This window comes from Oratosquilla oratoria, chromosome 31, assembly GCF_046742065.1.
Source record: "Oratosquilla oratoria isolate Oo_2021 chromosome 31, ASM4674206v1, whole genome shotgun sequence".
Classification (NCBI taxonomy): domain Eukaryota; kingdom Metazoa; phylum Arthropoda; class Malacostraca; order Stomatopoda; family Squillidae; genus Oratosquilla; species Oratosquilla oratoria.
In genome coordinates this window covers 2591993-2609492 of record NC_134807.1, presented here as the reverse complement: position 1 = coordinate 2609492, position 17500 = coordinate 2591993, and the positions used below count along the sequence as shown (strand labels likewise).

Sequence of the window (17500 nt, the reverse complement as noted above, 5' to 3'; positions counted from 1 at the left end):
CTCAGCCAGTGAGCTTTGTATTCTCAGTGTTCTTCTGTTGGTGGAAGTAAAGGTGGAGTTGGTGGAAATAATTGTATGGATAGCTATGTGGTCTGAAATATGGATGTTACCTACTCGGATGGAACCAACTTCATCAGAATTAGGATATATATGGTGGTGAGGTGGATTGATTGTTGTCCTAAGTGAGAAGACAGAGGAATGGGTTGTCAATTAAATGAAGTGGCTTAGCTGTGGATGTGCTGTGTGTGTCTTGCTGCATTGCCTCTGACCCAGGATGGTGGGCAGGATGCAGGGATGACCCATCATCCAGGAGGAGCCAAGATGAGAGAGGGAGGGAGGGAGGGGGTGGTGGTGAATGGGAGTGGAGTGGGTGGGAGTGGAATTATGTCTTTTGACTTTGGCTACCTCCCTTGTAAGAGGGAAAAAGCCATTGGTATATATATATGTATGTATGTATGTACTTACATAAAGTTAGTAACTGGCAACTGTACCTCTTCTGCTACTGCTTTCAGTGGATGGCAGTCTCACACTCACACAACACAGACAACAGTCAAAAGCAGTGGTTCTAAACCTTTTTCCTTGTTTGCACCCTCTTTTAGAATTAATCAAAGGAAATAACATTGCTATTATGTGTAAATAACAAAAAACATTGTATTTTTAATCTTTATTCACATAGCTGAACCCCTAGGAACTGATGTAGGGTTTTCCCTAGGTACCGATCTAGGGTTCCCCCTAGGAACCAATCTAGGGTTCCCCCTAGGAACCAATCTAGGGTTCCCCCTAGGAACCGATCTAGGGATCTCCCTAGGAACCAATCTATGGATCCCCCTAGGAACCAATCTAGGGATCCCCCTAGGAACCAATCTAGGGATCCCCCTAGGAACCAATCTAGGGATCCCCCTAGGAACCAATCTATGGATCCCCCTAGGAACCAATCTATGGATCCCCCTAGGAACCAATCTATGGATCCCCCTAGGAACCAATCTAGGGATCCCCCTAGGAACCAATCTAGGGATCCCCCTAGGAACCAATCTAGGGATCTCCCTAGGAACCAATCTATGGATCCCCCTAGGAACCAATCTATGGATCCCCCTAGGAACCAATCTAGAGATCTCCCTAGGAACCAATCTAGGGTTCCCCCTAGAAACCAATCTAGGGATCTCCCTAGGAACCGATCTAGGGTTTTCCTTAGGAACCCATCTAGGGGTGTGAGCACCTCTGGTTAAGGACCACTGATCTAAAGTTTCTTTCTAATAAGATTGGCAGAAGCGCATGAGGACCTTTGCCAGCCTCTCTGGTACTGTGGGTTTCCAGCCTGTGGACCTCAAGGCAACATTTATTATTATCTTGTTTAGTTTAAGCTTCTGACCCAGGGCAGTGGACAAGGTGCAGGGATGACCCGTCATTCAGGAGGTGCTAAGATAAGAGGAGTGTGGAGGGGTGTGGAGTGTATTCAGGGATGGAATGGGTGGGAATGTTTTTATGCCTTATTCTTTTTGGCTACCCCCCTTGTAAGGGGGAAAAAGCCTTGGTATATGTATGTATGTATGTATGTAGTTTAAGCTTGGGTCCAGCACCGAGGAGCATCCAGTAGAGTCTTCTTTCTGTGTAGAGTCAACCCAGTGGTGGTGTGTTTATTTGGTATTAAAATGAAATCTTTAAAGTACAGTAAACCCTCACTATAACGGACAGTATGGGGACAGGTCTGTCATTATATCCGAAGATCCGTTATAACACCGAGGATCTGTTATATCTGATGGAAATACCGGACAGATCTGTTATATACCGAAGTTTGTCCGGTATTAGAAATTAGTAGGATTGGAAATTACAGTAAACCCTCTATATAACAGACGATATAGGGACAGGGGTCTGTGGTTATATCCAAAGATCCATTATAACTGAGGATCCCTTGCAGTAATGGAGGAAAATCTGTTATAGCGAGGGTTTGTCTGATCATATTTTTTTCCGTTGTATCCAATATCTGGTATATTGAGATCCATTATAGCGAGGGTTTGTCCGGTCAGATTTTTTGTACGTTATATCTGATATCTGGTATATTGAGATCTGTTATATCGAGGTTTTACTGTATACACCCATTTCAGATACTGAAAGAATACTTGTTGCAGACATTATGATTCTGCATTACACCATAACTCCCTTGTTCAGAGCTAAGACGGTGCCTTATCAAAGGACTTCGGTTTAGGCATTTGTGGATCATTAGTTAGTGTGGATGATGTCCTTCCTAATCCGTGCACCATCGTCAGTATTCGAACCCACATGTCTGACCTCCTGTGGTAGATACCATTCTTGCTTGTGACCACTGAGTCAGGACCCTGATGTAGGAAATATGATGATAACTAATCTATCTATCTATATACCAAGGGCTTTTTCCCCCCTTATAAGGGAGGTAGCTAAAATCAAAGGCATGTATCTATTCCCGCCTATTTCACTCCCCTCTACCACCCCTTCCACCCCTCCTATCTCGGCTCCTCATGGATGACGGGTCATCCCTGCATCCGCCAACTGCTCTGGGTCAGAAGCAATGATGATAATGATAATTGTCACCTAAGTTTCACAGGCTGGAAACCCATAGCTCCACAGTGGTTGATAACGGTCTTTGGACCTTCCTATAGATCTCTCCAGGAAGAACGGTTGGACTGTTGTCTGTGTATTCATGTCAGTGGTGTAACTGTGTAACTTGTTTCTTAGAGTTTGGGGGAATGGGGTCTGTGGACAAGAATTTTAGGAAAATTAAATTTATTTTACAAGTTACTGATACCTGTAAACTTTGCCTGGATGATGCAGATTTTGCTTGTAAAGGTGAATAAAGTTAATATTGTTTGTACAGTTGGCATTGACATCATTAAAATAATTTTATCACATTCATTAATTGTATATGTATGAAGATTGATGATAAGTAGTATAGAGCATGTATATAACATATGCTCACATCATGTTAGAATCTCTGGGCCTCAGTGACTTAAAATGTTATTGCGAGTCTTAGCCTCTTGATCAATGAATTCCCTGACTTTGGTGACAGAACTAAAGCTTGTCGGGTGATATTGATGTATACAAGACATGAGTGTGTGTTAGGTTGATTCTACATCATATAAGACCTGAAAAATGTCTTCAGTCTTTGTAAAGGACTAAAGGAATGTTCACCTGAGCATGAACAGGCTGTTGAGATCATGAACAGTCTTGGCAATTTTTTCCACAAATGGAAATATTTGCCTCATTTCTAAATTCATCCCTTCGAACATTTTCTAGTATTCAGCAGCAGTGTCTGGCAGTACTGCTTGATGGTGTGGTGATACCATGCCTGACCGCTAATTCAGTGATCCATGTTTGAGTAGGGAAGAGGGTGGTGGGGAGTGGAGTGTGATAGGGATGGAATGGGTGGGAGTGGTTTTTATGCCCTTGTCTTTTGGCTACCTCCTTTATGATGATGATATGATTTAACATCACACACTCCCCCCCTATCAGGAGGCTAGGATGGTGCCCCTCACAGAGGGCTTTGTAGCGTGAAGTTTAATGAACCATGCCCTTGGTTCAATTTCGCTGGTGACAGGATTTGAACTGCCCTCACCTCGACCTTTGCCGCAAGTAATGACGCCCTAACCCGCTCAGCCAGCGAGCTTCCCTTTATAAGGGGGACAAAAGCCTTTGGTATATGTATGTTTTAGTTCCATCCAGGGTTGAAAATTTCGGCATCACCACACTGCAAGCCAGCTCTCCAATTCTGCTAGGATGTAACACTTCACCCCATACCATACAACACATAATGGAAGACTGCATTACACACAATCATGCACGCAAACAACACAACATACACTCTATAAAGGATTTGTGGGAAAACCCAGTTTCGGCTGTAGCATTCCTTGGGGAGACGGGACTGCTCGGACAGACAGTCTAGGGAACGACAACAACAACAACTCTGCTAGGCAATGACTTGGGTTTGTAAGGTCGTGACATTATCCATAGATCAGGCCATGTATGAGCTCTGACCTCCCATCAGGGAGGTTAATAGCTGTTGATCACAAGTCCAACATATGTTCCAAGACTGTGGTGAAACTGCAGTCTGAATAAATGCAAATTGTAATGTTCAGGGTATCTTTTGACCACATCACCATCAACAGTGCCAGTAAGCATCATGATTGGATGTATCAGGTGCTGGACTTTTGAGGCCAAGCATCCTTGAGAATCTCAGGGGCTGTTACCAGTTACCTGAAGGCTGCAGGTCTTTTGCAAGAGACCAGGGATGGATTGATTGATTAGGTATATTGTTAAGTATATACTCTTGAATCTTCCAGTCCTTGGCCAGGTGCTCCAGTTTTTGGACATTATCCAATGTATTCCTTGCCATCTACAATGTTTTGTTTTAGATGTAACTGAGTGAGTGGCATGTGCACTGTAGTGGACATAAAATCCTTCTGGTTGTGACCATTCAATCCCACCTGACGGCTCTTATACTGGTACCTGGCATCGCCTGTGCCATTGTATGTTTGATTGTATGCCTGGGAATGATGTTAACTGGACAGCACAAGCTCAAGTCTAATGAGTATTTCAAGCAATATTTTTGCTCCAGGAATTACCAGTGGTTAAATTCACCTTGTACAGTATGAGGAATTTTTTTCTTTTATTATCAATGCCTTGGTAATGTATCAATTGCAAACACATTACTGTTCATCACCATGAATATCTTGAGTTCCATTGATTACTACACCAAATTCTTGGATTGCACATTTGACTTCATGACACATACAGTGGAGGATGGTAGCCCTAATTCCAAGAATCTTGATTTAGGTGGTAGTAACTGTGTCTTGCTGCATTGCTTCTGACCCAGGGTGGTGGGTGGGAGTGGAGTGGGTGGGAGTGGGCATGTTCCTCAGACTTGGCTACCTCCCTTATAAGGGGGAAAAAGGCTCTTGGTATGTACTAGATAGAGCTTACACATGCAAATATACATGTCATAGTACTACAATCATGATGGCTATGGCAGCTAGCAATCAGTCATAAGTGAGTTCTAGATTGTTCCAGGAAGCAGGAGATGCCATGTGATTTCCTAATATCTGTGTGTGCAAACCTATCATACATGTTGTAGTATGACAAGCAGGAGAGATTTGATGGCCATGCTCCTTCCTGATCTTTTTCGAGACATTACAGTTTCTGTCTGGTATCTGGCATAAAGCAGTGCTGGCACTGAATACCATTTATCAAAAGTTGAAAAGTTGCCAGGGATAGAGAACATTATTTACCTCTCAACTCAAATCAAGTGAACTGGTAGTGGCTCCTGGTGCCTTCCTTCAGATATTTCTGGGAAGAAACAATGAACTGCTGTCTGTATTGTGTGTGGAAGCTGTATCTATGTTACAGGATATTAGGAAGAAGAGGGGAGCAGCTAATGATTGACACATGCAAATACTAACGGCTTTTTCTCCCTTACAAGGGAGGTACCTACTGGCCAAGATAAGAGGGAAGGAAGAGGGTGGAGGGGAGTGGAGTATGCTGGGGATGGAATGGGTGGAGTGATTTTTATGCCTTTGTTTTTTGGCTACCTCCCTTGTAAGGGGGGAAAAAGCCTTTGGTATATGTATGGTATATGTACAAGGGAGGTAGTTAAAGTCAAAGGCATAAATCCAATCTCACCCATTTCATCCCCACATACAGTACTCCACTCCCATTCACCACCCCTCCCTCCCTCTTTTCTCAGCTCCACCTGGATGATGGGTCGTCTCTGCATCTCGCCCAATTGGTGGTCATAATTGTGTACAATGCAGTCTTCCATAATGTGTTGTATAATACGGGGTGAAGTGTTACATCCTGGACAGTTGTCTACGATGTGGTCATCTAGCCATCTCTGGTAATTTAGAAGGGTTGGATGGTGGCCTGACTGTAGCCTAGCCATGTTAATGGGTGTTGGAGATGGTGGTAGGGTATGAACCTTACCAATATCCATCTTGTAGAATCATCACATTATTGTTCCTGCTAGTGGATAGACATAGTAATGTAGATTCCCAGTGTTATTGATGATATGGTTAAACATCACACTCCCCCCCTCCCCCCTATTGGGAGGCTAGGACAGTACCCCTCACAGAGGGCTTTGTAGTTGCTTTAAGAAAATTCTTAACAAGTGCCTAATGGAGCCTGTTTCTTGCATATTTCTTTACAGAAGCACAGGCCCCTACAACCAGGGATTAAGTGTCTCGCATGATTCGGTGTTCAGTCCAGACACGCCAACAGACACCCACGGACATGGCACGCCACCTGCCCTCGCCCTTGCCACGAGAGGTGTCAACATGGTAAGTACTTTGCTCACATTATTAGTATTTACAAAAGAGGTGGATGCTGTATTAATCACATGAGTGCCACATTGAGTATGTGGGTAACATATTAAGATGTGATTGTGTGGAGTTCACTTATTTTTCTATATATAATGGATGTGTTACGGAAAATTGTTGCAAAGTGTGAATTTGCATAAGTTGAATACTTAATTCAATGGGAAAAATAGGTTTGAGGTCCTTAGTGCATCCTAGATGGATTAATCCATCAGTTTGTTGTCTCAGATGTCTTGCACAAGACCTGTGATCACTGGATAGCCATAAGTCACTCAAGGTAGAGATATTTTTGTCTGGGCATGGCTAAGATGGGTTAATGTAAGATGAGGTGTTTGGTGTCTTTCTTTGTTGCACTGTATCAATTGTGAAAAGATTATTGTTTGTGTACCAAGCCCCATGGGGGGACAGAGAGGGGGGTCACCTATTAAGTGAAGTGGCCTTGCTGTGGATGTGCTGTGTCATGTGGCACTGCTTCTAACCCAGGGCAGTTGGTGAGATGCAGGGTTGATCCATCATCCAGGAGGAGCCAAGATATGAGGGAGTGAAGGGGGTGGATGGGAGTGGAGTATGTGGGGATGGAATGGGTGGGGTGGCCTTTATGACTTTGTTTTTTGGCTGTGTCCCTTGTAAGGGGGAAAAAGCCTTTGGTATATGTATGTATGCACAAAGCCTCAGATTTGTTGTGGAAGTACTTTGTCATGATGTGCTCCTTCTAACCCGAGTAATGGACGGGGACAAGGGATGACCCTTCGTCCACAGGAAGCTAAGACATGAGTGACAACAAATGAGTTTTGGTTGGATGTGGGATGGGTGAAGGACGAGTGTTTGTTTTATCTTGGTTGCCCCTTTTATAAGGGTGAAAAGGCCTTTTGGTATATGTATGTATTTACAACATAAGTACCACAGTTTGTGGTAGTTTGCAAAGTAATAATCAAGGTTATAATTGTGATGCACACAATCTTGCCTTTGCTTGCCTCAGTCCTCTGAGTGATTTCCAGTTTTTTGTCCTAGAATTAAAACACCTCTGTGGCACTTTGCAGAAGGCTTGGCATTGGATGAAAGATGTATAGGTGTTATAGCTTGAAGAGTGAAACAAAATATAGAAAATCTGTGCAAGGACAGTGAATTTATAGAGTGTGAAGATGCACAACCACACAAAAAGTTGTTGTTTTCATTCCCTGGACTTTCTGGCTGAGCAGTCTCATCTCCTTGAGGAATACAACAACTGGAACTGGGTTTTCCAATAAATTCTTTATAGAGTATATATTATGTTATTGGCATGCATGATTGTGTACAGTGCAATCTTCCATAATGTGTCGCATAGTATGGGGTGAAGTGTTGCATCCTGGATAGTTATCTGTGATGTGGTCATCCAGGCTCTTTTGTTAGCGTAGAAGGGTTGGATGGTGGCTGCATTGCAGTCTGGTTAGGTGGACTGTCCTTTTGGGTGAGAGTGGATTCAGAGGGATGGATATCAGGGGGTCTCGCTGAAATAGTTTGGACTTGGATATTGACATTGTCTTTCAATTTTTTGATGGAGCAGTGAGTGATATGGAAATGGATATGCTTCTGGAGGCTGGTGTCTGGTGGTTGTGGAGGAAGAGAAGAGAGTATATGTGTGTGATATAGGTATTTGGGTGTTGTTTTGATGTTTCTTGGCATGTGCGGGTGTTCTGTTATACTGTATAGTGTAGTGGGTGTGCTGTGTTTGTTGAGGTTGTGCCAGGTGTTTGTGTGCCTCTCATGTCAAGGTGATCCTTGCCTTTGAGGACTTTCTTTTCATGGTGTAAATTGTTTGTGGGTGTTGCATTTATGCAGGCTGTAATTGTCTTTAGGACTTTGTTTTGTATGGTCTGAAGGGTGTTTTGGTATGTCTTAGTGAAATTAGGGGCCCATCCGAGGCTTGCATAATTCACCATATGCATTGTTTATATACATACATACATACATACATACATATACCAAGGCTTCTTTCCCCCTTTAGCCAAAAAGGACAAGTTACAAAAACATTCCCACCCATTTCAAATGTTGTTCCTGCAATTGTGTGCATCTAGTCTTTGTTTGTGATGTGTTGTTTGAATGACATGGATGTATCATATGTTATGCCAAGAATCTTGGGTGTATGTGTGTGTGGTAAGAGGGTGTTGTTGATATAATGGTGTGGTATGTATTTGTGTTCTGCCATTGGTGAGAAGTGTGGCTGTAGATTTGGTTGGGGCTATTTTGAGTCTATTTGTAGTAAACCAGGTATTGAGGTATGGTTGTAGTATTTGTGGAGCTTTGTCTGCATCATGGTTTGTGCACGTAATTGGTATGTCATCTGTGTAAGAAGAGATTTGTATTTCACAGGCATTGGGTGTGGGTATATCATACATGTATAAATTAAAGAGTGTTGAGGATAGAACTGAGCTCTGTGGTACTCTGTTCTTGGTATTATTTTGCATGCCTGTCTTATATATTTTGTTTGTGAGATTGGGTCAGAGGGATGGCACCAAAAACTTTACTGATGTGTAGTGTTATGAGAGCTGTTCGGTGTGGTGGCTTCTCTGAATTTATGCCATTGAAAATTCTTTGTGTGATGTTAATCAGAAGAGTAATTGTGGAGTGTAGTGGTCTAAAACCATGTTGTGATTCAGCAAGGAGGGTATCTGGTGTGACGAGTTGTAGTATGAGGCATTCTACGACTTTGGAAGGGGTGCAGAGAAGTGTGATTGGGAGGTGTGATGTTGGAGCTGTTAGGTCTTTGTTGGATTTGGAGATGGTGATGATTTTCCCGTGCTTCCTGATGTCGGGTATAGTGTTATGGAAGTAGCTGTAGTTTGCAATGTTGGTGAGTGTGTGTATGCCATGTGGTCCAATGTGTTTTAGGTGGATGTTACTTATGTTGTCAGGGCCACAGGCAGATGAGTGCTTGAGGTTATGGATTATATGTTTCATCTGGCTGTCTATGAAGGGTGTGTAGTCTGGGTCTGTGGGGAAGTCTTTCTTATGTTGAATGATGCATTGGTCATCAGGGTGAGGGGTGAGATGGCTTGTCTGTGCAAAATGATTTATGAGTGTGTTTGCTTGTTGTCTGTTTGAGGGTAAGTTGACTGTTGTGGTTATTGCTGTGTGAGAGTGTGTTGTGTTACTGTTGGATAGTGTAATGCTGTTGAATGTCTTGTACAGTTTCTTGTGTTTGTTTCATGATTAAGTGTGATGACAAATGTTTGCCTATTTTGTGTTTTTTGTTCGTGATTAAGTGTGTTGACAAATGTTTGCCAATTTTGTGTTTTTTGTTCATGTGTGTTGCTGTTAATCTATTTAGTGCTTGTATTTGATGTGCTATATTCTGAGGGATAGGTGTTTATGTGCATCGGGTTGTCTGAAGAGGCCTTGGATTTCTGGTATGAAGTTGAGGTTATGATTTTCTGTTGCCTCTGGGGATGTATTTCTTGTCTGCATTTTGTATGATTATATTGGAAGGATGCACAGCAGCGTCTGTGTCTGTGGTTGGTGTACCATTTTGTGTCACAAATTGCTGTTCTGTCTCTTTACTGAAAGATTCCCAGTTTGCTCTCTTGTAATTGGTGTATGTGTGTCTGTGGTGAACTGGGATGCATTGTGTTTTGTTGGTGATAATAGTTGGAAGGTGGTTAGATCTGAGAGCTCCGACCACTTTCTATGAAATTGCTGGTGTTAGGCAGGGGGAACAGAAGATGATGTCAGGAGAGGAGAGGGTGTGGAGGACTTGATGAGGGGAGATATGTGTGTGATTATGGGTGTTGTTCAAGATGGTCATTGAGTCAAGATGTGTTTGTGGATCAAATCCCCTGTCCGTGTCAGGGTTGTTGATGCACCAGGCCAATGACTTGGTGTTGAAGTCACCACTCAGGATAAGGTTAGGGATGGTGGTAATTTGGTTAAGGTTAGGCCTAAAGGTATTTGGAACTGTGGGGGATGATTAGAGGGGGAGGGGATGTACACATTAGCGATTGCCATCGTGGATTTGTTACCTGTTCGGATTTGTATTGATTTGGTTTCTGTGGTGTTGTTGTTGTTGTTGTTGTCGTTCCCTAGACTGTCTGTCCGAGCAGTCCCGTCTCCCCAAGGAATGCCATAGCCGAAACTGGGTTTTCCCACAAATCCTTTATAGAGCGTATGTTGTGTTGTTTGCGTGCATGATTGTGTATAATGCAGTCTTCCATTATGTGTTGTATGGTATGGGGTGAAGTGTTACATCCTGGGCAGCTGTTCACAATGCGGTCATCCAGCCTCTTCTGGTTTCTGTGTTGTTATCTATGGTAGGGAGGAGGGTTTCGGTGGTGGCACTTGTGTCCATGAAGCAGATGGACTATTGGATGAGGGTGTAAGTAAGTAAGTTTATTTGGCAAAGAATCAATATACATGAAGTGCAGATAATGACGAGAACACATAGTTCAAAATAACAATTACAATTGTTGAGGATAACAAAAAAAAAGCATGTAAGCTTATTTCCATTGTGGTGATAAGTCCATCACAGTTGCCATCAGTCTGGTTGTGTCTAAGGGTGGTGAGATTATGAAATGAGGATGTTTTTTAGGAGTGTCATAGTTTTGTTGCTTGTATGATGGCAATGTGTATTTACCTAGTTGTATTTTACGGGAAGGGGAGCTATGCTCGTGGTGTCCCGTGTTCATATCTCATTTTATCTAGACTGTTTTTAAATTCATGTATTGTTTTTGCACACACCACTTTCTCATCTAACTTGTTCCAAATGTCTATTACTCTGTGGGGAATGCTGTTCTTTTTCAGGTCTCGCCTATAACTATTTTTCTTGATTTTCTTTCCGTGTCCTTTTGTATTTCTACTATGTTGTGTTGTTTGAGAAAGTGTTCTAGTTCATGTTTTTTTGTGTTTATGCCATCAGTGTTATGTTGTAAGATGTTGACGTTGTGTGTTCCCTATGTGTTGTAGGTTGTTGTACGAGGTTAGGGTACTAACGGGGAAGGATTAAGCTCTGGGTCAGGAGGAGGAGGAAGACTATTTGGGGAGGAGGGCAGGGCGGGAGAGGGAAAGGGGATGGCAAGGGTGTGGGTAAAGTTACAGGCTGGGGTTGGGATGGTGGGAGTGAGGTTATGGGGGGTCAAATAGAACAGGTCCAGGTGTTTGTGTATTGTTTCATGTCAACAAGTGTTGTGCAAGTGAGGTGGACCCAGTTTTTGCACTGAGTGGTCCCTGAACTGAGCCCTTTGTCTGTCAGCTTGAGGTGATGGGTTTGGAGTGTGTTGGGCATTTGCATTTTTTGGTGGGCCCGGGATTGCTCTCTACATCTCTGGCTAATATTAGGAGAGGGATGATCACTGGAGAATTGTTCCTCTGCAAAAAAAAAAAAAAAAAAAAAAAAAAAAAAAAAAAAAAAAAAAAAAAAAAAAAAAAAAAAAAAAAAAAAAAAAAAAAAAAAAAAAAAAAAAAAAAAGTAATAATAATAATAATAATAATAATAATAATAATAATAATTAATAATAATAATAAAAAATGTGGATGTGCACTGTTGTAAAAGGGTTGTGGTATTCACCTGGGTAACCAAAGCTGCTCCCAGGGTGGAAAGGAGAAGGCTAATGAGAACGAATCGAAGTTACCACCGAAGAAAGAGTTCGAGAACATGGGGGAGATGTCGCGATAGAGAGAGAGAGAGAGAGAGAGAGAGAGAGAAAGAGGTTACGTAACAAGCGATTGGAGAGGTCATCCAAGGTCATGATTAAGGTCAGAGGTCACAAGAACATGAAGGTCATGATTGAGTGGAGAGGTCACCACCTAGGCTAGGCAGGGTCACGGAGAGGGTAGGGGTCACGAGGAGAAGAAAAGGTCATGAAGAAGATGAGGTCACAGAGGTCATGAGTGAGTGGGGAGGTCAACACCTAGATTAAGCAGGGTCATCAGGAGAAGAGGTCAGAGACAGAGAGAGGTCGTGAATGAGGCGAGAGGTCAAGGGTGAGGGTGGAAGCGGATAGAGTAAAGGAGCGTGGGAGTCGCCGCTGTAGCGTAGTCGGTAGAGCAGTGGACTTTTTGGACAAGGATGTCAGTTCGAATTCCGCTTGGATCAGCCTGAAATTCAAGGGGCTTGTTGGAAATAACTCACTTGAGGTTGTGTAGCTTCCTTTGTGGGTTCGTGCATGTAGGAGTGCTGTAGTGCGAATGTAATTTACGACTTATAGAAAATGTTACTTTAACAAATATTGCGAGAGAGTGAGAGCAAGAGAGAGGGCGAAGGAAGATTGGGCGAGAGTGTAGGTAGAAACAAAGGATTACAAAGGAGGAGCATGCAGACAGGAGACCTATTGGTCCATAACTAGGTCGGATGTGGAATGTGGAAGAGGAAATAAGTGGGAGGAAGAGGTAATTATAGAATTCGATTCAGTAAAAAGAAATGAAAAAGAAACTTGGAAGGAAGAGATGCTATACTTTTGGGTAGAAGTGGCGAAGATGCTTAGGATGTTTACAAGTCCTGAAAACTGTGGCCAAGCTTTAGAAGGATCAGTTATGAAACTATATGATATTTATGTATTTATTTATTTATTTATTTATTTGGATCACATGAAGAATTGTCATCCCTGACTTCGACAGGGTGACAATTCTTCACGTGGGATATCCTAGAGTGACAATTCTTCATATGGGCTATCCTAGGGGGATCATACTTCACGTGGTCTATCCTAGGGCGACAATTCTTCATGTGGGCCATACTGGATTTACGATTCTTCGGTTGTATAAGTTGATGACATCAAGCATAACCCTCATTCAACCTAACCTAACCTAACGTAACCCAACCTAACCTTTATTCCACTGTTGATATTCGGCGTATTGGGGGTGACAATTCTCCAGGTGGGATCTCATGGGGTGACGATTCTTCATGTGGGCGTTCTAGGGTGTGTGACAATTCTTCGTGTGACTCATTTATTTAGTTTTGCAAAGTTCGTGGCGGTCAAAGATCATCCGCTCACGTGATCGTCGTGAGTTTTCTTGTCCATCCCGTCGGGTCTTATCGTCATGTGTGGGGCTCCGATAAGGAACCGGCGGCGGCGGCGTCGGGGCGGCAGAGAGTGGCACTTTGGGAGAGCGACAGTTTGGCTTTGATTCCCGGGCGGAGCGCGTCGTCGCGTTTTCTCGTACTTTGTCGCGGTTGCAAGTGATCTAACGAAAGTTACAAGTGGTGCGTCGATTTATCTGTTTAGTTGGTTTTATTTAGGTAATTTACTTTTTGTTTTGTTTATTTTGTTTATTGTGTTTATTGGTTTGTTTTTTGTGTGTTTGTCGCGTAAGCAACAGTTCGAACCGAAGTTACGAGTGGTGCGTCCGTTTATTGTTTTAATTATTTTGTTTAATTATTGTACTTTAGTTTATTTATTTTACTTATTTAATTTGTATATGTAATTTTATTCGTTAATGTTTTATAAATGTTTGTTTACTTGTCTTTTTGTGTTGCGTAGCCAAGTATTTGGACAGAAGGTACTAGTACATTCGTTTGTTTTATCATTTTATTATTTTTTTTTATTTGTCTGTTTTTTGTTTTGTTTATTAATTTATTTTTATTCGTCTTTTCTTGTTCTCATTACGAGTGTTGAAATACCAATGGCGTCTTTATTTATTTAATTTTATTTACGTAATTTATGTAATTTATTGACATTTATTCTATTAACTTTATTTGGTCGATTTATTTATTTATTTATTCATTCATATAGGTATTTTATTCATTCATTTATTAATTAATTGATATGTTTATTGAATTGTGTAAAGCTATGGATCGTTTTAGTTTATTACCCCACCATTCCCCTCTCCCCCTCTCCCACTCCCCCCTCTCCCACTCCCTCCCAACTGAATCAACAGGTTTGGCTTGAAAAGTTAAATTTAACCTTGATTGCACCGAAAAAGTTTAATATTAACAATGTTAAGATAGTGATTGTGTTATAAGTGTGTGCGTGTGTGTGTGTGTGTGTGTGTGTGTGTGTGTGTGTGTGTGTGTGTGTGTGTGTGTGTGTGTGTGTGTGTGTGAGGATCCCACGCTAGGAAGCGCTGATTGGCTGCGGCCGAAGCCGTCACCTTTGCCCTTCGTGCTTTGGGGTCACTGTTGGGGGCCCAGGTAACACACAGTCACTGCTGGATATCTGAAAGGAGTGCGGGATTCGAACCCGCAACTCTGAGAATGGGTCATAGGCGTGACCGGACCCTGTGGGATGTCATGTGAATGCTAGAGGGGGTTTGCGTGACGCCCCTACGGACCAGAGTAAAGGAAGAATATTGTGTGAGTGGATGGTTAAGAAGTGTTGATCTGTTGATCTCAGATCTCTCTCCTTGTTTCTCTCTCTCTCTCTCTCTCTCTCTCTCTCTCTCTCTCTCTCTCTCTCTCTCTCTCTCCTCTCTCTCTCTCTCTCTCTCTCTCTCTATCTATCTATCTATCTCTTCCTCTATTTTCCTCTCTCTTCCGTTATCTCCATCTATATCTGTTACTCGCTCAGTTGTAATAATATTAAATGATGATAAATAGTAATGACAAAGATGATGGAGATGATAATGATGATAATAATGGTTGATGCCTCTGGTTTGACTGATTTGGTTTGACTGATTGGACACCCTTGGCCCCGCAGCGGCTGGCAACGGTCCTCGCGCCTTCCCATAGATCCGGGAGGACATTTTGGAATGTTGTCGTTGTTGTGTAAGAGTGGGATTGTTTCTAAGAGGAGAGAGAGAGAGAGAGAGAGAGAGAGAGAGAGAGAGAGAGAGGGGAACCTCACGAGCGTAGGGCTGGTTAGAATGATGTAAACACACGGACACATGACTCGGTGGCGCGGTTGGTAGAGTCCCCGACTGTCACTACGGATGTCCGGGTTCAAATCCTTGCTAGGGCTGAACAAAAAATCAGTATCGCTGCGCTTCGAGTCGTTACTCCAACTCCCGTGGGCGGGGAGTTGGGTGTGTGTGTGTGTGCGTGTAAGGTCACAGCATTACCCATAGATCGGTCATACGAGCTCTGAGCTCTCCTCCGGGAGGGAAATAGCTGTCGTTCACGAGCCCAGCACATGATCCAAAGACCAAGTGAGTACACATATAATCATGACAGCTTATAACATGGTAATAAGAGATAATCAAGATCGGTTTTTCTGCGTTTATCTATCTTATCGATACGGACTTAACCCCCAGGAGTCGCTTTGCTTTGATGTAAGCCGTCACCTTTGCCTTACGTGCCCGGGCTGCCCGTCCAGAGCAGCTTGCAGCACATGTAGTCGTTGGATTTGAAACCGGATGCTCGTGGTGCGAAAGAGCAATGGAGACCCAACGTGTCAGTGGTACATTTGGGTTAGGAGTTGTTCACGCGTTTCGTAATACTACCATGCTTATGGATTGCTGTTCCTCGGTGATCTCGTTTTCACTGAATTAGGTCATTATACATCCACTAAATACCACTAACTTTTGGATTTTGGTCCACTTATGGTCCATGGACCTTTGTGGTCCACGAAGAAGCCCATAGACCTTTGTGGTCCACTAAGAAGTCCATGGACCACAAGATATGAACCACTTCTCTGATGTGGAGGGTGTGTCTTTGTTGTTAACTCAAAGTCTTCCTGATCTGTATCTCCTTCCGTCTGGGTCTTCTTCTTCTTCCATGTTTTCACCATTCATGACAAAAATATCTTCTCACTTTCTAATGGTCTCCTAGTCCCATGATACCAGCTGGTCAGGTGGTTATTCATCAGATGGTTGAAGTGATCCACGGTATCACTACACAGCTGGTGCTAGGCTGACCGTCTGACTTATTGTATTTCGAAACGGAAACCCGGACCTACAGAAACTAACTGCCGTTGTGTCCAACAGGTTTAATGTTAGACTCAGCTTTGTTGTGTCTAACGGTCTTTTGTTAGATTCTCAGCTTGGGGTTCGAGACCCCCCAAGGGATCAAAGAAGTTTCAAAAGTGGGACCACAGGCTGAAATCTAGTGGTAGTCAGTGGATGCTTAGCGATGTAATTTTAGTGTTTGAAGTGGTTCCTAGGAGACTAGAGAACAGCAATTCATAAAGTATGGAATATATAAGAAGGCAAGGTAAGAACCTCAGATTGAAGATACACTGGATCCTAAGCGATATAATTTAGTGTTTAAGTGGTTTCTAGGAGACTAAAGAACAGCAATTCATAAAGTATGGAATACATAAGAAGGCCAGGTAAAGAAACCTGCTGGATATAATGGGTCCTTAGCGATATAATTTAGTGTTTGAAGTTGTTTCTAGGAGACTAAAGAACAGCAATTCATAAAGTATGGGTTATATGAGAAGACAAGATAAGACCTTCAGATTGAGAGTGATACGGTTGTTAGGAAGCTCACATCAAACTCAACCATTGCATGACAGCTGTCGCATTTAACAAAGCATGTATAAGGGAAGAGCTCTTTTTGAATTTATATAATTATCGCCGACATTTCACCAGCGCTTCTGTCCTGTAGATTGTCAAGGGTGGATTGTCTATCGATGAAGAAAAATCACAACTAAAAGTTTTGAGAGAATTAATTACGATTCTCAAAGTTGATTAATCCCTTATGGGGGGATAAATTTAAACCCTTTCGTTGCGCTGTGGGTTGACTTTTGTTGGATTAAGACAATCTTTAAAAAAAAAAAGAATTAAAATCCGTGAAACGGTGACAGTGCCCAAACGAACGAGAAAAAGTCGAACGGTACAAACGTGGAATTCTGTTAACGGTCGCGTCGTTATGCAAGCGAGTGCCTCCCCATGGCGTGCCTGAGCATGGCATTACGTCGCCTCCCGACAGCGAAGGACTAGGAACCGAGCTTTATGTTCCTCTGTTTCGTTTCACCCCCTCGCACCCATCTCGGGTCACCTCTCGGGTGAATTGAATCGTCAGGTCGAGGAAGACACTATACTCATACATTCAGAATCCGTTCATGGGTCTGTATTTGACCGCATGGACACATTTCTGATTCAGAGGTTCCCCATTTTTTCATCTATTTTATCTACCAAGAGATTTTTCCCCCGTATAAGAGAGGTAGCCAAGTCAGAGGCACGTCCCTATTCCAACCCATTCCACTCCCCTCCACCACCCTTCCCCCCCCACTCTCATCTTAGCTCCTCGTGGATGACGGGTCATCCCTGTATCCCGCCCACTCCCTTGGGTCAGAATCAATGCAGCAAGTCACAGTACGTTC

The 17500-nt window shown here is 42.8% G+C and overlaps 1 protein-coding gene across 8 annotated transcripts in view; it reads left to right on the top strand.

Moving 5' to 3' along the window:
* Positions 1–17500, top strand: part of LOC143041405 (uncharacterized) — a 435186-nt gene that overhangs the window by 308037 nt on the left and 109649 nt on the right. For 6 of the 8 annotated variants that reach the window (XM_076213244.1, XM_076213241.1, XM_076213240.1 and 3 more), the window contains one exon: positions 6170–6299. In XM_076213244.1, coding sequence (XP_076069359.1) covers positions 6297–6299 — 3 coding nt within the window. In that variant the 5' untranslated portion in view covers positions 6170–6296. Of the gene's footprint in view, positions 1–6169; positions 6300–13397; positions 13540–17500 lie in introns of those variants that run through there. The other 2 variants (XM_076213246.1, XM_076213245.1) reach the window with 2 other exon arrangements.